At 46.5% G+C, this 23,465-nt stretch overlaps 1 protein-coding gene across 3 annotated transcripts in view; it reads left to right on the top strand.

Annotated features, from left to right (window-relative positions):
• The window catches only part of FAM219A (family with sequence similarity 219 member A), a 74,102-nt gene extending 53,072 nt beyond the window's left edge, over nt 1–21,030 (top strand). For 2 of the 3 annotated variants that reach the window (XM_026039719.1, XM_026039703.1), the window contains exons 3-6: nt 12,507–12,609; nt 16,778–16,858; nt 17,206–17,260; nt 18,480–21,030. In XM_026039719.1, coding sequence (XP_025895504.1) covers nt 12,507–12,609; nt 16,778–16,858; nt 17,206–17,260; nt 18,480–18,638 — 398 coding nt within the window. In that variant the 3' untranslated portion in view covers nt 18,639–21,030. The remainder of the gene's footprint in view (nt 1–12,506; nt 12,610–16,777; nt 16,859–17,205; nt 17,261–18,479) is intronic. The other variant, XM_026039711.1, reaches the window with a different exon arrangement.
• Nucleotides 21,031–23,465: the final 2,435 nt, after the last annotated feature.

Genomic DNA, 23,465 nt, shown 5'->3' with positions numbered 1-23,465 from the left:
GTAGGACTAGTAATTTGTGAGACAAGCTGAATAGTACAAGACCATTGTACTTTGTATAAGCTGATCTGAGGAACAAGGTTTGACATATTGAATGGCACAGAGCTAAAAATAGATCTTGAACCAGGCTAGCATATTTAATATTTAAAGCAATGCTGTCAGGAACGGGTAGTCTGAGTCCAGAACAGATGCTGTTTTTTAAAATTAAGATTCAGTTTTTGCTTAAAGCTTTAAATGAAAGCAGCTATGTCAAGGTTAAAGTGATTCAACTAAAGCCTAATATATATACATATATATTTTAGTAACTTCACTAAGACATTCTGGTTTTGGTGATTCCAAAACTATTCACAAACTCAGGCCCAATTAACTGGCTTTTCAGGCTAGAAGAATTTGAGAGGCTCAAGTCACAAAGCACTTGTGCTTTCTTTAGTTAGTAATAAAGACTTTCAGCCAGAACGTGGAAGATTTAAGTTCAGCTCTTTTCTCTGCCTGACCGCTTTAACTACCAGGCTGAAATGCGGCTTTATGCAGCCTCTCATCGGTGGGCAGGGAATGAAACAATTGCAAAATGTGAAAACAAACCCCTGACGTATATGGTTCTGTACAGATAGTTGTTTTTTTATTGTCTACCAGCTCACATAACTAACTGGCTCGCTCCTGCCTGCGTGCAGAGAAGCAGTGATACAAGCCGCTCCTTGCACTTGTGTTTTCAAAAGGTTCTGCTATCTTTCATCAAAAGGAGAGATCAGTGATAGAAGGAGGTGATCTCAGCTGCTTTTTTGACCTTTTTTCTTCTGTGTATCAGCCACTGAATATTCATGGCAACTGGGAGTTTCTACCTCCCTGGAAAGCAGCATCAGAGCCCCAGTTGCTTTGGGTCTCATTGACTGCATGAATTGAAGCAGCTCCAGGAGGTCTCCAGGGCAGCCCTCGCTGCACAAGGACAGAGAGAGAAAGAGAGAAGGGCAGGAATAAAGGGACCCAAGACTGTACCAGCTGTCTGCATTTACCTGCATCAAATGGGAGAGAACCAGCATAACCTGGGACGTTGTACATAGAGTTGACTGTGTTGGCAGTTTCCTCAAGCATTTCGCACATGCTTCATTCCCAGCCTGGTTCTTTTCTCACCTTAACCACTTCACCACGAGGACAGTCAAGCACTGGAACATGTGTCTCAGAGAGGCTGTGCTGTCTGATCCTTAGAGATTTTCAAAACCCAATGGGATAAAACCGAGTAACCCAGTTTGATGCCATAGTTGGCTCTGCTGTCGCAGGGATGTCGCTCTCCGAACGTGTCAGCGTGGCCAGGAGAGGAGGTGCAGCTCGCTCCCCTGTCCCATGTAGGTTCCTGGCAGAAGGAAACCTTGCTACTGCCACAGAGCCAGCGTGACTTAAGATGCCTGGGGAGTAGATACAGAGAGAAAAAAACGACAGTTTGTTGTTTTTCTTGTTCCCACTTTTTTTTTTTTTTTTTGCACCGCAAGCCAAGGAGCATCTCCTCATTCAGCTGACTTATGCTACATTATGTATTGGGTGACTGGGAAGTCACGGTTCTTCCTCTCCCCATCCTCACACACACACCACCCCCCACAGATCCTAGTGCTCCAAGATCTTTGCTCTGGAGTCATCCCCGGAAAGGACAGCGCTGTCGCTCCCCAGGCTTCCTCCCCGTCTCTAGCGGTGCTGAACCGGAGCAAGTGATGGCTGTTCCGTTCCCAAAGCCAGCACTGCCCCTCTGTTCACCTCGCAAGCGCAGCCGTTGGCAGCCACAAAGGACTCCTGAAAGCAGGGAGTATTTTCTGCCACCCTTTCCGTCTGCTCGCAGCTTTTCCCAGTCCTCTCAAAGCGCTGCATGAGCCAGAATCCCTGGGGTTGGGAGGCTGTCAGGAAACCTAGATGCTGAGGCTGTTTCCGTTTGGATCTTGGCAAAAGCCAGGCTCTCTCCAGCATATTTTGTGTGAGAAAGAACAACTCTTCAGGGAGTTATTGAACACTGTGGCATCCTCCCTGCACATCCTTGGACTTCTTCCCTGGGGGCAACTGATACCTCATTCCCTGCACTGGCTCCTGCAGATGCTCCAGCCTGTGCGTTCAGAGAGAATTTGTGATGTTGCTTCACACTGGAGTCCTCGCCTAGATAGCTAAACCCCTTACCCTAACTTTCGGTCCCTAGGGTAGTTTGGGCTGCAGAGTCACGTAAGATTGCTGAGACTTGCATAGAAAGAAATAATGAGACAAAAAGAAAGATGATAATTCATATTATTAGCCCTGCATGCAGTTGGTTGGTAATGGAAGTGTCTGTTCTTGATTTAAAACAAATTATGAACAAGCAAATTGGGGTTTCTTTTAAAATAACAAATAGTTTACTAAAAAAACCAAGATACTTGTGTCTCAGCAAAGGCTCTCTTGAACACATCCAGACCTTAAGGTGATAGTGCCCGGCTTCTCATTTCTTCTGCTCTAAATCACAGTCTGCAAAGGTTTGTTCCTTGCGCATCCAGCTGCCCCCCATCCCAGCAGCAGATGCGTGGGACCTATCCAGCTTCTACCCACTGTCATGTCCCCCTACCTTGCCTTGCCTTGCCCTGCGTTTCCTTCCTTTGCCTTCCTTTGCCTTGCCTTGTCGTCATACCCTTCCCTTCCATCCGGCAGCATCAGCTGGCTGAAGGACAGGCAGGTCATTTGCTCTGAAGTCCCCTTTAAAGGGGACTGTAATTAGCACCAACTCTGGCAAAATGGAACATTTCTTAACAGAAGAGCTGTCCTTCATCATAGCACTTTTTCACCATTAAATTCTACCTGCTTTCTCTGTGCTTAAGTAGCTATATGCAAAAGTTAAAACCTGTTGTAAATCTTAATTATTGGAGCATTATTCAAAGTGAAGCCAGATTAGACAAGAACTGTACATCACTGAAGCAGCTACGATTTTAGCTGCCTCCACTGCTTACGCACAGTCTGTTTCCTGTCTTAATTTCCTCAGGCAGGGAACTATGTCCTATACACATGCTCATTAGTTTCTTAGTGCTACTGCAATAAAACCCTGTTTGCTGAGGCACTTGGGCTCTTTCCTTTTTTCTTCTTCTTTTACAACTTCTCTTAGAACTTCTCGTTTCACTTCCAATTCCAGGCAGCCAAACATGCAGCTATACCACAGTAAACCTTATGTTCATTTGCAGTTGACAATTTCAGGCTCGTAAATCGTGCCAAGCAAGACTGAACACGCGGGCATCGTGACCCAGTGCAAACCTGACCACAGCATTGAAAGGACACAAAAATCACAGTAATCTCCGTGTTGCTTTTGTTCACCTGCTCCTTTTTGTCTCAGAAGTAGTACAGAAAATTCTTAGCTAATGATCTTCTGATAAGCAAACCCAAGCTGGTGTTTTTCCTCCCTTTGGTGAATTTGGCTGATAGACTGAGCAGCAGGAAGAGGCACCCTGGGCAGGGCATGTCCTGCTCTCCCACAAAGATGCATAGGAAACGGGCGATCTGGCTAATGAAATGAGGCCTAAAAGCCTTTTAGCAAGGAAAATATCTGTAGGGCTGCGCAGTGAAGTTAATAACACTCTGCTTTTCCTGAGAAAGAAAGTAGAGTTCCCATACTGCAAAGTGGGAATTTGTGAAAGCAGGAGGAAATGAGGAGCATCCATTCAGTATGTTAACCAGCCTGGTTTATACCACCTGCCTTCATTTTTTTTTTTAGGTAGAAAATGCAGAATTTTGTTTGTAATGCATAGGGTTGTAGAAATCCTGTGCTGCAGATGCCAAAGCTCAAATGACTCAAATATTTGATATTTTGCTATGAAATCAAGGCCACAAATGCAGCAGTGGTGTTGGCAGTGACAGCAACAGTCCAAAGGTCCCTTCCAAGCAGGATGCTGGGGGCAGCACCCCATGAGATCCCTTCCAAGCCCCCATGCTGCCTGCAGCCTTACCGCTTGAGTCCTTGTTTGTTTTGGCTGCTATGGGGATGCAACAAGTCATTCCAAGCAGCAGTATCGGCAGCCAGGGAAAGCTTCCCCAGCTACATTTCAAAAACAAATTAAATCTATAATTATTATAGGCTATAAAATTCATGCTCTCTGACATAGCCTTGTCATTTTTTATGTATTTTAGTCCCACGTAAGCATGTAAATTTGGTTAAGTGTGTACGTAGTTCAAACCCACTGCTGTCAGGTTCCATCCAAGTGCTTTTTTATATAAGGTGCTCTATACATTGATCTCGTCTGTAACTGGAGGCTATGAATATTTCCTAAAACCTTTTGGCTAAGCAAGTTTTTACTGCCTATGCACTATTCTCTTCATGCACACCATACTTACCACATGCACTGGTGGCCTTAATGCTTCTTTGTAGAACATCAGGACTCATCACATAACAAATCTGGGGTGCACTAATATTAAATCTGTTTATCTGGTAGATTATTACAGTGCTATTAGCATAGGAGGCACTTTAAATGAAGAGATCAGTTATTGATAGAGCTAAATTTCATTTTGGACATCTCTTTTTTTTTTCCCTTCTTTTTTGTCTGATACACCATAGAGCAGACCCAGGCTGAGCAAAAGGGGTTTTCTTAAACCTGTGTTCACTTGAGTAGGACTGATGAGTGCACATCTGCAGAAGTTCTTTTCAGATGAAATAACTTCTTTTTTTTTTCTATCCCTTTAAAATATGTCAAGGGAGAGAATAACTCTAATTTATGTATTTTGTTTTGCAGATTTCAGTTTATAAATTGAAGCTTTTCAGCTAGTCTTGACAGGTTGCAAGCACTCATTCAGATATATCCAGCTTTGCTATTCTGGCTGCTAGGAAGCATATCCTTTCAAAATACTTCAAAATACCAAATAAATCCTTCCGAGAAGGTAAATGTTAAAGAAGAAAATTAAATTTAGATAAAACTGATGCAGTTTGTGCATTTCAGTTTTGACAGTAGTGGATGAGATCAGGCAGGGAATTGGAAACCAAGAATCTCAGTTTTATTCCTTCCTGCTGCTATAGATACTACTAGATACTATTTGGGTAACTTTAAGGTAAAACAGTTTTTTCTTTCCTCACTAAAACATATCTTCTTGTTTCACAGAGGTGATTCATGTTTATACCACGTCCCTAAGTAAAATGCTCTTTGTAAATAAATCGTTTCTTCCAATGATTTTAAGAGGTCAGAGCTTTGGGGATGGAGCTGTGTGCCAAGGGCCCAGGGGGCTGCTCTATAAATACCTCAAGGGAGGCAGCGAGGAGGATGGGGCGGCCTCTTTTCAGTGGTGGCCACTGACAGAACTAGAGGAAATGGCCACAAACTGAAGCACCAAAAGTTCCCCAGGAACTTAAGGAAAAGTTTCCTGACAGTGAGGGTGATGGAGCCCTGGAACAGGCTGCCCAGGGAGGTTGTGGAGTCTCCTGCTCTGGAGATCTTCAAATTCCTCTTGGATGCAGCCCTGTGCCACGTGCTCCGGGTGACCCTGCGTGTGCAGGAGGGTTGGACTAGATGATCTCCAGAGGTCCCTTCCAACCTTAAGGATTCTGTGACTCTATACACACATTGCTGGAGCATAAAGCCACTTCTGGAGGCACTTGCGGCAGAAGTAGATTACAGTTTTGATCCAGTCTGGAGCAATCATTTTCCTGTGCTCCTCTATGCTAAGGAATATTCTGACACTGAAGTTCAATTTCTGCTTTCTGAAGAGCAACATAGTAATGTTGCTCTATGTTTACTATTTAACAGTAGTAAAATCAGCCTGGCCATAAAGAAACCTCTCTGGAACTTGTGCAGACAGTATTTTAGGTGGGAGCATTTCCAGCCCCTTGTCTTCCCCAGAATTAGGTCCGCATTGCTGTGCACGTAATACACTGACTTGTTGTTGCAGTACCTTCTGTACATATACAGAGGGAAAATATATATTCTATGTTCTATATTAGGAATTAAGAGCTGCAACCTCATGTACTGCCAGAAGGTTGCAAACACGGCCCTTTTATTCCATGGATTTTATACCAGTTCTACGTCTGGTCAGACCTTCAGGGTAGCTTAAAACCACTCAGAGCCCATCTGTGTGCCAGCTCTCAGCTGTGCCAAGGGGACAGAACAGCAGCCACATCAGCAAAACATAAAGAGATGCAGCTACATAGGTGCTTAAAACACTGGTCCAAGGGGGACCTTTGAGCACAGATTTATCTGCCTGCCCTTGCTAATCAATTCTCACAATTAGACATAGCTCACTAATTTCCTCATGTGTGGCTGGGTCAGCGAAAATGAGACACTGCAGCTAAAAATACTGTGGCTAGCTGTGGTAGCTGGATGATGTAGTAATCTAACCCTTGCCTACATATGCAGACTCTTTTCCGAAGCTGAGCAAAACAACCATGTTTCCAAAAGACTGATCTGAATAATCCACGCTGGGGCTCCGTGCGCTTTATCCTCAAACAGGATTCCCTGTATACTGAGCAGAGAGGTGGCCACAGACAGACCCTTTTCATTCCTGCTACCCCTGTTCAGTAAAAATCTCTTTCTTTTGCCTCGTAATACTGGGTCAGAGCTGCAGGCTGTGCTAATGCTACCCATGGGGTCCCGGACACCCTCTCCAAATCCCTGCGGGCAGCGCAGCCTCGTCAGGCTCAGCGTGGCTGCACCACACAGGAATCTTTTCCTTTCCTTTCTATGCAGCCCTCCTCAGCGTGCATGCAAAACTGCTGCCGACGGGCACATTCAGGGGGAAATGTGCCCTGAAACCTCTCCAAGTGGCACAGCCCTGGCTGACAAAAACTCTCTGTCGGAGGTGAAAGTTGGTGCGGGTCTCGGTGTTGCCTGGCTGCATGTTAATGCCCTGGAGCTTGCGATGCGCTCAGCGGAATCAGGCTTGGGCTTGGAGGGGGAGCTGTAGTCAGCATTTCATTCTCTCTCCCACCTTTTTCTCTTGGCTCTGTTGATCATTCAGCAGGATGTGAACAGACAGACTAATTTTATTTACTGTGTAATTTAAATTCTCGGTGTGCTCGAGAGAGTAGAATTCATCAGGGAAATGCTGCAGTCGCTGTCTCTGAAAAGGGTCTCAGCTGGCAATGAGGGATGCAGGGGCAAATGCCTCCAAAAGATCTCATTTCATAGATCTCCAAGTTGGAAAAACACAGTTCTGTCACCCAGGGATCATTTCTTGTCTTCCCAGTGCACGAAATGCCTCAGAGCAGCACTGTGCTGTCCCCGCAGCAGGAAGCTCCGTCCCCTCCTAGTCAGCCGGGCTCGCGAGCAGTCGAGTTAGCGGGCTCAGCTCGCGGCTTGCAGCGGGCAGCAGCAGCCCCGGCCCGGGGGAAGCAGCTCAGCCTCCTCTGACACCCGATGACCTCAGTTGTCACCACGCAGCCGTGGGGAGGACACTCACAGCCAGACACCGCAGCTGCCTCCACCACAGCACAGCCTCCCGGGGCCAGAACCTAGGGGCAACGGCCAGCATAAATTCTGGGGACGGGGACACGGCCTCAGCGTAGCTCTTCAGTGTAGCCCGGGCTGATGGTTACCGTGCTCCTGTGTTGCCTGCTTCATGTTTGCCAAACGAGCAGCTCTGCAGGAGGCTGAAGCTCGCAGCCACCCTTGCCATTTCTGCCTTTGGGCAGAGCGTAGACAAAGCCAACAGCACATGGAGCAACAGGCAGGAGAAAGACTGTTCAGCATTTGATTTCTAAAATGCTAAAGAAGATTTCCTGTCTAAAAGACAGGAAAATGATATTAAAACTGGATATGATTTCTTTAACGACTGAAACCAAGGGAATTAATTGCAAGGATTTATTCAAGGCCTTTTTTTTTACATAGACACATTCACATAAGTGCTCTCTGCATAGAATTCTCAATTACTTACTGCCCCTCATCACAGAGTAACTAGAGACATGCAGCCAACTCAACAGGTAATGATTTCAGATTGCACTGAGTATAGGGCATTGCTTGAACTTGTTCTCTGGAGCTTGATGAGGTGAGTATCTAGCACCCAGCAACAAGCTGATCTTCCCTCTGTTGTTCCTCCTGCTGATCTTCCCTGTTGTTTTCCTGCAGGAGGGTGCTCTCCATTTGTCACCAGGTAGTCATTCCCCATCCTCTGAAACACCCTAAATCAGCCAGGTGGAAGCCCCCAAGGGCAGGAACCACTTGCCAAGTGCTTTGTGTGTTTGTGGCACCCTCTTATTTGAGACTTCTGCTTGCTGCTCTAGCATGACACCATGACCAAAGAGGATGCAGGGCTGGACAGATTATGTGGCTGACTGTGTCTGAAACATCTATTTCCTTTGCTCCTTAATATTTAGGAGTCACTCTCATCGTATTGAAAACTTCTCAGCCTTTACTGGTTGCTTTCCTGTCACCAGGACACACCATTACCTGTCACCATTCCCAGAGCACATTCCCCAGTGCACTGGGCTGAAAGCAGCCTCCCTGTCTCCATTCCCTGATGCTTCCCCTGAAACAGAAGCTAGTGGTGCCACTCAAGAGTGGAGCCAGGAAGACTGCTTGAAGACAACTACCCTGCTAATGAGCAAGCAGGAACTTGGACTCCCATGTGAGCATCTTCTTAACACTGAAGGTGCCTGAAGGCTGCTTCATGCCCTCCCAACTCCCTCTGCTCTGTGGGACGTCATGGAGGAAGAGCCCGGCTGTAAAATCAGTAAAAAACTGGCAGAAAGATGGATATGGGTGAAGCTGCCTCCCCTGCGGCTGCACCAGCCGTGCCAGTATTGCTGGTGCCTGCCCACGGCTCTGCCAGCCCTCACCGCTGCACTCAGCGTCTCCCATGGGCAGGGCGCAGTTTTTAGCTAAATGCTGCCATAATAAAACCTGTTTCAGCTAAGTGGGATGGAAGCTGAGCAACTGATTTCAGATACTTGCAAACGGAGTGTAAAGAGCATTAGTGGAGCGCCGCTCTTATACTGCACTTTTGATGCCAGCACTTAGTGATTTCTCTGGAATAGCTGGAGAACAGCCTTGCTTCCTTCTGTTTCCATTTCTCCAGGTCCCTGTCATTCACCTGGCATATCTGCTGAATCAGCTTCTTACATCATTAGAGAGCAGGCCCACAAGACATGACATAACCAGCCTCTGAAAATCCCTGACTTACCTCATTTGTTCCTGTATGTCACATTTTCTCTGGATTTGGCAGGAAAGCTTGTTAACAACCTTTCCTTGTTCTTCTGGTGCCTGAGAGTTGCCCAGATTTGGACAGTTTTGTAGGACTGGAATTGGTTTTCCAATAAGCTGCATTGCCTTTTTGGAAGCTCGTTGCCTGCCCTGGAACACAGTGAGCAGCACAGATGGTCCTGGACGTGGGAACTTTGTCATAATCCCTGCCAGAAATCCCCAGGTGCTGGGGATAAGCTAAGCCTAGCCCAGTTCCCTGGTGCCTAGAGCTAAGCACCAGGCTGCAGGAAACCTGTAGGAACAACGATCTTTTCCAAGGCCAATGGGAAATAGTTTCCTACTCTATTGGACAGTCTCGGATGATCCAGAAGGAACTGCAGAGACATTTAGTTCCCCTGTTTCACACAAGATTTAGTGGTGCTGGCTCACAGAAGAGTTGTGATGTTGGGATTCATGCTCATTTGAGGCTACCATCAGCCAGCATGAGGCAGACTTAAAAATACTGTTTCCTTATCATGATCAGACTGTGATACCTTCTCTCACCTTCTCCTGACTGTGTTTGACTATATACTTGAGCTTTTACTATAAGCTTAAGCTTTATAAGCTTGCAGCTTGTATAAAAATAATTTGGAAAAAAAAAATTGTTTTGTTAAATCTGAAAGCAGCATTTTTCAGTAGTGTCTAAAGCAATCACATTTCTAAAAATGACTCAGGTTCTTAGCGTCTGCGCTCCTGGAAACCCAGGGAAGTGTCTAGAAATGGGCTTCACAAACTCCACCTGTGAAGCAGGAGGAAGCACCAAGCAGAAAATGGGCTCCGTTCTGATGCATCTCATTTTTCCTGTGTATGAGCCTGGAATTTACAGCCCACAGTGACTTCAGGAGACAGACACTTAACGCAGTTCCTTGGATGCAGACAAATGTTGACAGCAGTAGTAGTTTATAATAATCATAGAATCATAGAATGCTTAAGGTTGGAAGGGACCTCAGAGGTCATCTAGTCCAACCCCAATGCTCAGAAGACTCAGAAATGACCTTTACCTATCTCCATCACCTTCCCAGAGCTTGTCCCACCACCTCAGAGGTGGGTGCACCTCCCATTCCTGCCTGCAACTGTTCACTCTTAGGTTCAGCATTCACAGCATCCAAGAGAGAGCTGAACTGTTGTCTCAGGTTCAAGAAATCTGGCTGGGGACATGGGCATAGATGTGACCATCACATTACATTCCTGCAGCATTTACCTTGCTTTGGAGATGTCCACTGCAGGCCACTCAATAAGCAAAAGAAGGGGTTAAATAGGTAACATGGTATCATCCAAATCCATACACTGTAATAGCACTTGGTAAGAACATGAAAGTAGCCACGGGAAGACCTATTGGAGAGAACAGACACTTAGCTACTGTCCAGATTCATCAGCCCAGCGACTAATCTGAATTGGCAAGTGGCATTAGTGCTTGTAGTGAGTAATGGCTAGGAGGCAGAGAGCGCCAGGCCGTTGAAGAGGTTCAGGAAAGCCTCTGTGTCGGGGCAGAAATGCCACCAGGAACCTTGTCTTTGAGCAGGTGCAGTCTGGTCTCAGGGATGGGTATTTGTGGTTGGTGCTAGAGCTGCTGGTGCAGATGGGTGGAAGCCTTTTCTGTATTTAGGGTTGTAACCATGCTCCATCCCGCTACATCTGAATAGCAGAACTCATGTGGCCTGCAAATTCCCAGGCTTTTATTCCGGAGACAACCGTGATCACTGCATTTGCAAGTTACAGTCAAGAGAAATTACCTTGATTTAAGGTTTTATCTTCGATCGTGTTTTGTCTTCGATCCTGTATCAGTCTCTTTGCAGCTCACACTGGGGAGAGTTACCAGCCTGATTCTTTCCTGCCAGCTTCAATGAGCATTTGCTCACACCTGCTGTCAGTAGAAGCAGGACTGGACATGGCTGCGATGAATATGTACTCTTCTCAGTGTGTGCTGTTCCTCAGCCGTGTTCAGCACCACCATGTGTAGGAATCTCCGTCGATTATTTGTCCCTCAACAAAAGGAGACTTTGGACATGCATCCCCCTACACTTATCTTTGTGGGAAGGACAGAGTTTGCCCATCTTGCTCTTGCAAGCTTGCAGCTCTCTTACGACAAGTAACAGATTCTTTTCCCTCAAAGGGAAGTAAAAAATTCTGCAGGAGAAAATAACATATCAGTATATATATATAAACACACCATATATATTCACACATCCTCTATATTCACACCCTACGGGGGCTGCAGAATCAAAAAAAAATTGCTACTCAGGTTCCCCAGGCAGCAGTCTGGTAATTCCGTGTTATTAGGGCATGGCACAAGAATAGTTTCCAGCGTGTTCTCACTCTCTAGAGAGTTGTGTTCAACTGGGCCCTTCCCCAGCCTCACCTGGCATTGCAGAGCCAGCTCAGCTCTTGTGCCAACTCAGCCCGACTAATTTCCCCAAAGAAATCAGGGAGGAAATTGCATGAGAAAATTGGATATCAAAACAGGAAAAAAATAAAGGCGAGGGGGAAATATAGGGGGATCATCCCTTGTATTCTACCCATCTCCCATTCAGCTGTCTTGCACTCAGGAGGAGCTCTGCAAAGCAGAGGGTGTAAAACACCCAGTGCCTCATTCTGTGTCTGCTGTGTAAGGTCTTCCAGGCACTGGGGTTTTTGATACTCACGTGGTAACCCGTCATACATGGGCTCTCACCCCTGCTGGATGCAAAGACTGCAGATCCACAGCAGCCTTAGGCGTTGGGGCCATCACACCTGAGTTCTGGTTGTGCTCCCGCGCTGAGAAGGTATTAAGCAGGAATAGTCTCTCCCCAGTGAAAAGCCTATTTAAATCCCCTCTTGCAGTGACCACCTAAAAATCCTTCTGCATACTGTCAGTTTTAAGGTTACATCTCACTGGCAACTGAAACATGCTCTGAAAATTAAACAAATTTTATGCTGTTTAAAAATAGAGCTCCAAATGCTTCACTCCTTTAGAAAAAAGAAAGCCTCCAGAATTCAATGTGAGTTAAAAAGGAGGGCCCTCCAAGGACGTCACAGACTGCCAGAAGGAGAAAGAGGGAAGGTGGCACCATTTTCTGCTCTAGGGTATGGGGTCAGTGTCCTCGCCCTAGCCTGGCACCAGGCTAGCGTTGCTGCAGGACTTCTGGACCCATCAGGGCTTGGGACTCTTCACCTCCAGCCACCTTCATGTGTCCTCATCTCCTCGAGGGTGTGATGTTCCTGTTACGTGCCTCTGTGATTTTCCTGTCTGGGAGATGGGAAGCTGTGATCCCAGAGTTTACTAATTCTGCTCTGCCTCTCGGATCATCAGATCCAGGTTTCCGTGTGGTGGCCATCCCACCTGTTGCCCTAATCCTGCCTCTCCCGTTTGTGTCCCCCCTGCAGAGAAGCAGCGGGAGCTGGCTCGGAAGGGCTCCCTGAAGAACGGCAACATGGGGAGCCCAGTGAACCAGCAGCCCAAGAAGAACAACGTGATGGCACGAACAAGGTAGGGCACCGGGCGGGACGCGGCTCTGCTCGGTGCTGCCGTCCCTGGGGGGCTCGCGGTGGGGCAGGGACGATGCTCGTGGCCACGTGCCAGTCACCAGACACACCACACGTGCAGCGACAGCCCATCCCAGAGCTCGCGGGCCCAAATGCTCCCTGCTGTGTTCCATGTCACCCCAGGGAGAGCCAGGAAGAGGATAAATAAAGGATCAGTGACAAGACAGCCTGCAGAGGGGCAGGGGCAGCCTAGCCAGCACTTAGGCAGGGTGGCAGTCTGGTTGTCTTGCAGACAATCTGAGCACCGGGAGAGCATGCAGGGCTGCTTCATGGAGCTGCTCGTGTTTAGAGCTTAGTGCCGACTTGGCTGCTTTTATCCCAGTAGATCTTCTCTTCCCTTGTGAAAATAACCCTTTTCCCACACCGATTGACTTAACAAAGACTAGTGAATAATACATCTCCATGTGCTTTGTTCTACATCCCCCTTGCACTTTGAGCAGCGTGGTGAGACTGTGCTGGAGCTGCTTTGGCACATCTTTCTATGACAGTATCAGGCTGTGCTACAAAGCACTGGATACAAAATTCAAAACCTTGGCTGAAATTAGCCAGTTTGCATTTGTTTTCCAAGCAAGCTTCAATGCAATAGCGTATCCCTTATGGACATGCAAGAGGCAGGAACTTCCCTGTGTCCACAGGAGGGCACACTTGGCATGCTTAATAAAAGTGGCAGTTTTTAATAGAGGTCCTCACTTAAAATGACAGCAGAATCTGCGTGAAAGTTGGATGTTTACTGATGAATAAGAAAGTTACATGGATTACCATACATTAAGTAGGACTGGAGCTGCAGGTCAGAGCCTCTCTGTATGCAACACGTGCAACAGATGAGGTTCCTGTTCAAAGTAATTCCCCAAACCCCACTAGGAGCCATAAATCATGCCAAGACTGTGTCAAGTTTTATTTGTAAGTCCCTGCAATGTTGGTGGAATATGTCGCATTGCTCCCCGCTCTGCGTTTGGAAGTTGAAGCCATGTAAAGCAGCCAGGCTCCTGCTGGAAATAAGAAATTCAGCAAAGGCAAGAAGCTCACAGCTGAGTTTTCCATGCCCACTGCTCCTCGTTGTCTTCCAAATACAAGCTGGATGCAGGACAAAGACTTGGATTCTTTTGGCAAGAGGCTGCACACGAGCTTCCCAAGAGGAATGGTGGCAGATTTGCTGCTTTAAAGATTTAGAAATCCTGAAATCAGCAGACAGAGATGGCAAGGGAGAGAAGGTGAGATAAATACAGGCCTACCTGTAAAATTCATGACTGCTGCAGGAGACGCTGCTGTTTGAGAGCTGCAGATGGGAAGAAGAGTAATTTGGGAGGGGAGAGGCACTGACACCAACGACAAAAGCTTCAGAACAGCCAGTTCAATCTTGCTGCATCTGTAGCCGAACCCTCTTCAAGGGACCCTCCACAGCAGAGCTCAGCCTGCAGGCACCAGCCTTGCTTCTCTTAGTTACTCTTCGCAGAGCTTTCAGAAGCTTCCTTTGGGATCCCAAAGCAGAGGGTTGCAGGCGCTGCTTCAGTAGCAGATCCAGCCAAGCTCCCTTGCTCCCATGCAGCTGGGAGGTGTCTGGCACGTTGCCTCGCTGCTCCATCTCTTCATCCCTTGGCTTCCTGTGAGCCAAGCAGCAGCATGGGCAGAGCCCCAAGCAGTACCTCCGAGTGGGTCAGTCTGTCTTGCCGTGGAACCTCAGGAGACCTACAAACTTTTTAAGTAGCTTCCTTTCACAATATAAAGGTTGCAGTCCAAAGGGAAATACTCCAGCGGGAGCACAAGGCTTGTAGCTGTTTTTTAAGTCTGATCCATTGGCTTCTTCTAGTCTCTCAGGAGGAGAAAAAGTCAAAGTCATATCCCCCTTTTTAACAGTCTGCCTTTCTCCTCAAGTGTGTTTTCTTTATCTCAGTCCACATTCCCTCTTCTTGGGCCCTCTCCACTTCCTCCTCCCCTGGGTTTTGGTTCCTCTGTATTATCTGTCTGAACCCCTGACATCTGGCATCTAGTACCAGGTTCCTTCACCTGCCTCCTCCTGGGCTGAGGGCATAGCGACCACAAGGGTGAAGGGATCTGGACACATAACATGTCCAGCCCTCCCAAGACCAAACGAAATTCCTAGGAACTGATCCGGGAGAACAGCTCTTTTCAGATAGACCAGCAACGTGACCTTGTTAAGGCTTCAACAGCCTCTCTCCTGTAGGTGACTGGCAGCGTTCATCCCTTTGCCTCTATCCGATCCCATTCCAGACTCTGGCCTATGTTTTTCTATTGCCATGGATTGACTCTCTTCTCTCTGTAATCCACTCTGAGCGTGAGTTGAACTCAGATTTCATGTTAGGTAACCAAAAACCTCTAGATAAGAAGTTTATACTAGATCACCTGCTGATGAAAGCAGGTATGAATGAGACGCAGCTTTGTTGTAAGGACAGTGGGAACCAAGAATAAGAACAGTTAGGATGTGAGGGAAGGCCTTAGATCAAGGACAAAGATAGTGTCACAGATTCTAGTCTAGTCTAGTCTAGATAGCGTCACAGTCTTTGGCAGAAAAAAGTCAAGTAGTAAGAAAAAAAGTAATTTTTCAACAAAAAGATAGAGTGATTTTTTTAATCAAGTGAATTGCACCACAAAGGGCTCTTCTCCTAGATTTCCTGATCTGTTTATTCAAGACCCAGTGACAACTGCCAGTGAACATATTTGGAGGTTAACTTGAAAACCAGAGAGTGGGGATGGAAGTCAGTGCCTGGACATCCCTGCAGGCAGGCGGCCCCTGCCAGATCACGGCTCGAGCCGCTCATTCCAGACATCTCGGCTTCTTGACTTCCTTCCTAACTGCTTTAGGATTAGAAGGACTCTCTGAATGCTGTGGGAATGGTATTGAATCTTGTCACATTTTCTACAGTTCTCTGATACTGGAGGTTGCAAATTTCGTATAAATTCTAAAATTAAATTATTAATCTTGAGTTTCAATGAGCACAGTAAGCACATGCAACTAATCATGGGTCTATACACCTGCCTTGATGTAACTTCTGGTATATTTTTCTCTCCTTGACATTTTCCAATGTCAAGGAGACAGGCCTTTATATAAGTTATAACAAAGAAATTCCTAATATTTTGGGAGTTGAAGCTGAAGAGCATTGCACCTGAGTAGAGAGCAGTTGGAGCGTGGATGGGATACACTGTCTTCAGGAATATATTTCCCCAACTCTTAGTGAAGCCCTTCTGCACTATCGTATGTCATTAAAGACCAATCATTCATTATAAGAAACTCTTAGTTAAACATTGAATGAGATGTTCATCCTACTGTTCTGTTCCCACCCCCTGAACACAGACTCTTGCTCCATTTTCCCATTTTGCTTGATCTTATTTTGTGTGAACCGAAGTCCTTGTGCAGTTGTATAGATGAAAGAAGAGTTCTGTGTTTTGAGCTGGATACCACTGAAATAATGTACTTTTCCTAAAAGTTCTCAAATTTATATTACATTACATTACGCTCTCAGGCAATTAAAGGTGCACACTCGTAGGCAGCCTTTATAACACTTCTGATGAACTGAAAGCCATTATAAAATAATCAGATTTTAGAAGTGTTAATCTGACTGGGCTCTTACACTGCACCAGCAGCTCATCCCTCTGATATTACTAAATTTAGGAGTGGGAGCTCAGAAGTATTCTGTTGTGGAGGCCGTGTAGGGTCCCAGACCAAATGGCCAAATCCTGCTTTTGAATAGCAGGAGTGCCAGGCCACTGCTTTCCCAAAGCCTCCTTCTCCCCTTTGCTTCCTGTCTAGTGCCACCTACTCATTGCCAAAGAAAAGCAAAACAAAAAGGAGCAATCCGAAACGACAAGCAATGCTAGCCAAGCAGGTTCCCAAGAATGAAGCATGGAGTGTCCCAATTGTTTTGACTTTCAGAGAGGACCGTGTTCCCAAGGCATGTTCAGCATCTGGTCTCATGGAGTTGTCCTGCGTTAGCTGGAGTCACAGCTTATTTCCCCAATGTCAAATCTTCACCAGTGAGGGTGGACTTGGGAAAAATTGGAACAGGGAAGGCCTCGCTATCATGTGACTTTGCCCTAGACTACGTATGGTATTGAGCTTTATTGTGTGGTTAATGGACAACATTTAATTATTTCAGGCTCGTCGTTCCCAATAAAGGCTATTCATCGTTAGACCAGAGTCCAGATGAGAAACCACTGGTAGCCCTGGATACGGACAGGTATGCCGAGTGTTAATAAGTTATATATGTTACAGGGACAGCAGGTTTTCACGCTAGAGTGTAACTTTGAGGCCAACTCCTCCTTGGACCTCTGCTGAACCCATTCTTACAGAGCACTCGCTGTGCCCTTGGGCATGTAACTAGGCTCTCATGTAGCAAGTAGGAAGAGACATGAGTCAAGAGCATTTTTATGAAAAGGCCTGAGGTTCACAGATGAAAGTTGATATTCAAACCACCTTGATATAACTTCTCTGTGCCTAAAGGACCTCGTGGTACAAGATAGGACTAGTGGAGGAATACAAATCTTTAATTGTTTCCTTCTTTGCTGTACGCTGTCCTTCCTGCAGTGATGATGACTTTGACATGTCCAGATATTCCTCTTCGGGATACTCATCAGCTGAGGTGAGTTATACTCTCTCTTGCCATGCTTGCCACAGGTGCTAATGTTAGAGCAGACTGTAGTGGCTTAGAGTAGCCTTCTCCAGCCAGAAATGCAGTTTGGCAATGGTATAAGCTTTGTGAATCTGGAAGGGGCTGTGGCAGAAACTGTGTCATGCTGCTTTCTTCCTGAGTGATCTAGCTGGCTCCCTTCCCTCACTGCTGTGGCACAGGCACAGATTTGCCTGCTGTTTTCACAGCTACCTCTGGCTTTCCCCTGTTCTGCTCAGCCTGCAGTGTTGGCCCATGATGGACAGAAGCATTAGCTTGCCTGTCGTGGCAGCTCAGCAACCATCTACGTGCCAGGAACACAAACAGGGGCTCCGTGGGCACGCTCTTGTTTCCAGTTCCTGTGGGCACAGGGTCACCCAATGTACGTTTACTTAGAGCAGATAAAAATCTCAGAGAGGCCTTGCAGTCATGAACTCTTGCCTATTCCAGGAAAAAAAGGCAGGAAGTTAAGGCTTGTCAGTCCCTCTCTGTAGTCCCTGAATATATTCCCAAGCCCTCTAGCAAGTCAGTTGCTCAACCTCTGGCTACTATTTCTGCAAGATCTGATTGTATCTCCAGGGTGCTGAGCACACCATCCCCTGGGAGCTCTTCCCCTCCCATCCCTTCTTTGGGCAAAATACCATTGAAACTTTGAGAAACAGCCAAGAGCAGGGAGCAGGTCAAATGATCTGGCCATCTCTGGGCCATCACGTAAAGCATTTTTTCATTCAGGTCTGGCTAAACAGCCCTTGAATCTGAATCTACAAAGAACCAAGTTCTATCAGCAGTGACTTTACCCCCTTTCAACTATTGCAGTGCCCTAGACTGGTGGGAAGGGTTGTCCTGCTGCGAGTTCATTTATTATCAGTGCTATTACATTAATCTAAATGAGAAATTGTCTTCATGGAAACCATATTCCAGAATAAAATAGCATATTAACAAATTGCAGCTGCTCTGGAATGTAGATATTTTTTATGTATGTAGATGAATGTAGATACGTTGTAGATATTCCTATTCTGGAAGAAACGAGATCATGAGAAGGAATCCTTAGCTGGGTTCAAAACTTGGGACTCTTTTGTTGGCAGGACAGTTCCTAATGATAAGTATTCCAGAATGAGTGACCTCCTTACACTTCTGACCTGTGAGAAGGAAGAAGTCTCAAGTATTTGACTGTTCGTCTCTTTGTCTGTAGCAGATCAACCAAGACTTGAACATCCAGCTGCTAAAGGATGGGTACCGGTTAGATGAGATCCCAGACGACGAGGACCTCGACCTAATCCCCCCTAAATCGGTCAACCCTACCTGCATGTGTTGCCAAGCCACCTCCTCCACCGCCTGTCACATCCAGTAGTGAGGCCGGCAGGCTGTGATCAGTGCTTTCCACTATAACTGTAAAACTTAACAGCCATTGCTTCCTCCTATGGTAGGACGTGCACCTCTTTGTGTTCATGGAGCCAGGAGAAACCAAAAAAATCCATTTTATGATTGGTTGATAAGTTATTTTAAGCTATGGTTAAACGAAGCAGTTGTTCAAAGTGCCAGGCAGTGCCTAGCAGAACTGACTGGTCTGGAGAATGAATGCAGAAGGGCCTAAAGATACCTCCTTGGTGGACACTGGAGATGGTTTGTAAGCTGTCGCTTCCGGACTGGGAAGGATCCGATGGGGCTCCGGGTAATCCTACCCCACAAAACCAATCTATTTGCAAGATCAGGACTGAGTCTGAGATGCCAGGTATTTTTAACCAAAGGAGGAGGTCAGTTCTTAATTCATTCACTAAACCTGATCAGTTTGTGTCAATCAGAATTATTCCATAATCAGGGCACAGGAAGGGGAATGCAGTAGGGCATCCAATATTATGGCAGGTCTAGCCAGGAGTAACATAACACAATTCTTTCACTTGTAAAGAGAACAAGTAGGTGGCATTTCACTCTGAGTCAGTACTAGCTAGAGCTGTCATGTCACATAGCAGTGCAATCTACCCTTAGTTCCACATTAAATTATCATCAATCAGATTAGATTCAATCTGTAATCCATCCATGCTCTTCTGGAATTCAGTCCTTGCCTAAGAGTACCATACTCATGAGTTCAACCCAGTCACGTTTACTGACTTCAGCCTGTACTTAATTCCCAGGAGACCCATATTCTTCCAAAAATGTTGAGCTTTGTTCAAATAAGAAAAAAAGGAAGCCTGCACCAAAACAGAGCTAGAGTTGTACAGCCTGAAGATCAGTACAGAAAGAGGTAGCTGAAGAAAGCACATTTTATGGGACTTAGCCATGGACACTCTCTTGTCTTTCCGTGCCTACAGAAGAGATTTGTTAACCCTGAAAGTGTCTGTGTGGTGGTGTCAGACATGAGCAGTTTTCCATGACAAGGGATTATCAACAGATTCAGCTCCAAAGAAAAAGCCATGGGAGGAGACTGCTGTTTATCCCATCTCTGCCCTCTTCTGGACCAAGTTGTGCTTGTGTGAGAACTCTCCTCCGTAAGGAACGATTGTGTTTGTTTGGTGCCAGGGTAATTAGAAAACCTCATGGTAAATTAGGTTGCTGGGCTGAATTGCTAGGTCACCAACCATTCGCTTTTAATGCAGATTAATTTCTGGAATTAGGAAATGTGTTCTCTCTCTGGTCAGTCTTTAACCTTTGGCTTCAGAATACCTAGGACTCAGGTTCTGGCTGAGCTGGCATTTTTCCCTGAGGTGAAATCCTTTGACACAGACACGAGGGTGTGTTTTTCCTGCTCTTTCAGGAAGGACTGCCCATCTTGCTTCTGTGCTTGCTTTAGATCCTGGCAAAGGCAAGAAGTGAGGGCAGTTCTAAGCTTCCCACGCAAATTTCCTCTCAAAATTCCTTTGCATCACAAGAAAGAGCCTGAACTGCAGATCATCTATTCAAAATGTATACAGAGTAAGTTGAGTCTTTAAGAAGTCCTCTTAGTGATTAAGCAAACACTTACTTTTAAATGTAAGCAAACACTTACTTTTAAAACACTTACTTTTTTTCATGGATTTTTAGCTGTGCAATGCAAGGCATGGTATTGTCCATGGCATGATTAAAAGATCAGGCATGTTCACTAGTTGGCTGTGGCCACCACGAAAGCAGTGATTGCTCCTCTCCGTACAACAGAGGCGTTGCTGCCTCCCAGGGAACAGAGGGGACTGGCCAGTGTTGGTTACTAAATGTTAACTGCCTCCTCCTCCAAAAGTGCTAGTTATCTTGCCAACCCCTCTGAGAATGCGCCTTAGCTGCATTTTTCCCCCTTCATAATCCCATGCTAGTGCTGAGAGGGAATATTTCCAAAATGTTTCTTAAGAAGCACAAACCACCAAGTCTCCAGTCTTGGCTTCTTCATTCATGTGTCTGCTTTTCTCCCCAGTGCTGGCTCAGGAGTGAGATTAGCAAGTTGACTGGAGGGAGAAGAGCTCTCACCTCAAAGGCTAGGGAGAAAAGATAAAAGGAGAAAAAAAAAAAAACCTTCCTTAAGGAGTCTTTTTCTTAAGTATAGAATCTGGTCAAAACTTAACAGAAATCCCATGGTCAAATCAAATCCTACAGGACACAGTGAAGTCTTTGTCAATGTTCCTCATGCTTAAGCAGGGTTGTGCAGTTCAGAGTGGGTACCACACAACCTCCTCGTATTTATCCTCTTGGGTCAGGGTCTGCCCCTTCCAGCCAGGCTGCACAAACTCAGCCCTCCATAGAGCCTTTGCACGAAGCTTCAAACATTTTGGGATACCTGCTAGAGCAGTGAGGTGTCCTGCTTACCTGGGTAAACCTTGGCAGATTGCAGGTCCCCCAGATCTCTCTGATATAATCTCTGTGTTAAGCAAAGATGGGGCAAGACATGCTGAGACTGAGTCTTCCAAGGCTCCAGGTCCCCTCTGAAGGACAGACCTCCCCTAATAACCTTTGCCCGGCGCAGCACGATGAAGTCCTTTTATTGCCCTTGTTGCTGGTTCTGCTTTGTGCCTGCCACGTGCCCTGAAGCAACCCCAGCACCCTGCAGTTGCCCCCAACCCTTTGCCCTGTGTGATGTGCACCTGCTTCCAGCGTAACCCTTTAGGGTCCCTGGGAGGAAACTACTCTTGTGTGTATAGGACAGAAAGAGGTGAGTTTAAATATTAGCTGCACTCAGTGCTTCCCCCAAGTACAGCAGAAGCCAAGTGGTTTTATCCTGCTCACAGAAGGAGCTGGTTGCACAAATCGCAGGTTTGGCATTATAGTACAGGACCATAAAATGGCAATTTTTTGGCTTCTCCGCTCTATGCTTTGTGTTCATATATTTTACTAGGGGAATGAAGTAGAAAGGGTGGGGAAAAGTAGTTACCTGTGTAGGGTTGTTATCAGGAAGGCTGAATGAGTTAAGGCAGTGCACATGTGGCCATCACAGAAAATTGACCACTGACCCTTCTGACCTGCAGCCCCTTAAGCAGGTTGTTAACATGGGATATGTTTGCTGGCTCGCTGTGGAAAACGATGGTCAACCCAGCAGGACATATTAACCACAGACTGGGTTGACTCTCCCCTTCTGGTCTCACACTCAGACTTTTGCTTCAGCAAAATTTTGCTTCAGCAAAATTTTGATAACCAAATGACCTGAGTATAAGCAAATCTTTTCTTTTTATTTTGCCCATGAACATGAGCTGACTTTGGACTGTGGGGTCTCAGCACACAACTCATCTCTCCTGTTGGTCTGTCAGTTCCCGATTTCCAGACACCTGTGCCTAAGGAGGCCTGAGGGGGAATATCTTGGTGCTGAGTGAGATCTCTTGGTGCCATGGTCTAGTCTGCTGTTCTGCTGGCTTTATTATAGGATTTGTGTGGGAAAAGGCTGATGAACAGACAGCTATCCTAAAGGCTCACCTCTTAAGATGCCTTATCACACATATCTTGATGCCAGCCTTTTGAAGAGCGCGGGATTATTTCTGACATTTCCGTGTGCCTGCACCCAATGTGTATGTTTGGCCGCTGGCTCAGCCACGCCTGTTTGGTTGTCTTGCCTGCAGATGCTTTTATTTGCCTGCAAAAGCAGGTGGCCCAGCCCATTGCTGGACTTCAGAAGGGCCTCCAGGAAGCCGTGCTCCCCACGGACAGGATGGACTGAGCTGCTTCTGCTTTGGCTCTCCAGCTCCTTCCCCAGAAGGAGGCACCTGCTCCGCTCAGCTGTGTGTTGACTGACATGTTTCTGTGAAATCCTGAGCAGAATCCTTTCCTCTCTGCACGGGATGTCCTCAGAGTGGCCTGCAGGCTGTACAGAGGAGTGCAGGAAGCTTGGAAAGCACCCTGCCTGAGCCTGAACAGAAAGATGCTTTTGAAGAAAGGAAGGCCCCAGCTGGGCACCAGATGGGATGACAGAAAGGGAAAAACAGGCACTAACTGGAAAGGTTGCCAAGTGCTGCCTTGGCCTAGGGCAGATCCCAGTTGTCCAAGTTAATCTATCTCAGTAGTGTGCTGATACCAGCAGAGAGCAAAGCTTGCTTTGGGATGCACACCCCAGAGCTGTCACCAAAGCCACTATATGCCAGCAGGGTCTGTTGGACTCTTAGAGCACAGAAACGTGATTGGGGTTCTTTTCTGCCCTTGGTACCTGGTCCATTTGCTGTAACCTCAGTCAAGTTACATCCCTGCTCCATCTCCAACCTGCTGTATCAGGAGGTCAGGCACCCTCCATGGATGTTGCCAAGTTTGTGGTGAGCACCAGTGGTGGGATAGCTCTGCAAGCAAGATGTAGGAAGGATCCTGTAAGAGTGTCACACACAAAGGAAGAGCAAAGAGGATCCTGTAAGAGTGCCGTACTACAAAGGAAGAGCAACATAGCTCGCTCTTCCCTGCGTTTCCTCACTTGTGACGATTCCTGCATGTGCCAGAAGGCTGCAGGGTGCAGGCTGATAGAGAGATTGGGCAGCTTTGGGGGCAGGTGTTTGGCAAGGATTTGTTTCCTTGTTATTTGGCAGCTGCCAGAAGGAACGATCTGCATGATCTGCACGCTGCCAGAAGGAACATGGAAAGAGGATTTGATGGCCCAATAGCACCATCCCCTGCTAGCAGAGTTAAGGAATTTAAGAGTGCAAGTCGTTTTACAACTGAGAGAGGCAGTGCTAATGAGAAGGAAGGGAGCATTAAAGGACTCATTTGTGATATTTCCAGGGCAGTTTCATGCTCTTATTTTTTAACA

Source organism: Nothoprocta perdicaria, unplaced genomic scaffold (assembly GCF_003342845.1).
Source record: "Nothoprocta perdicaria isolate Ctin4 unplaced genomic scaffold, notPer1 scaffold_10, whole genome shotgun sequence".
NCBI lineage: Eukaryota > Metazoa > Chordata > Aves > Tinamiformes > Tinamidae > Nothoprocta > Nothoprocta perdicaria.
This window is presented reverse-complemented; position numbering and strand designations above follow the sequence as displayed.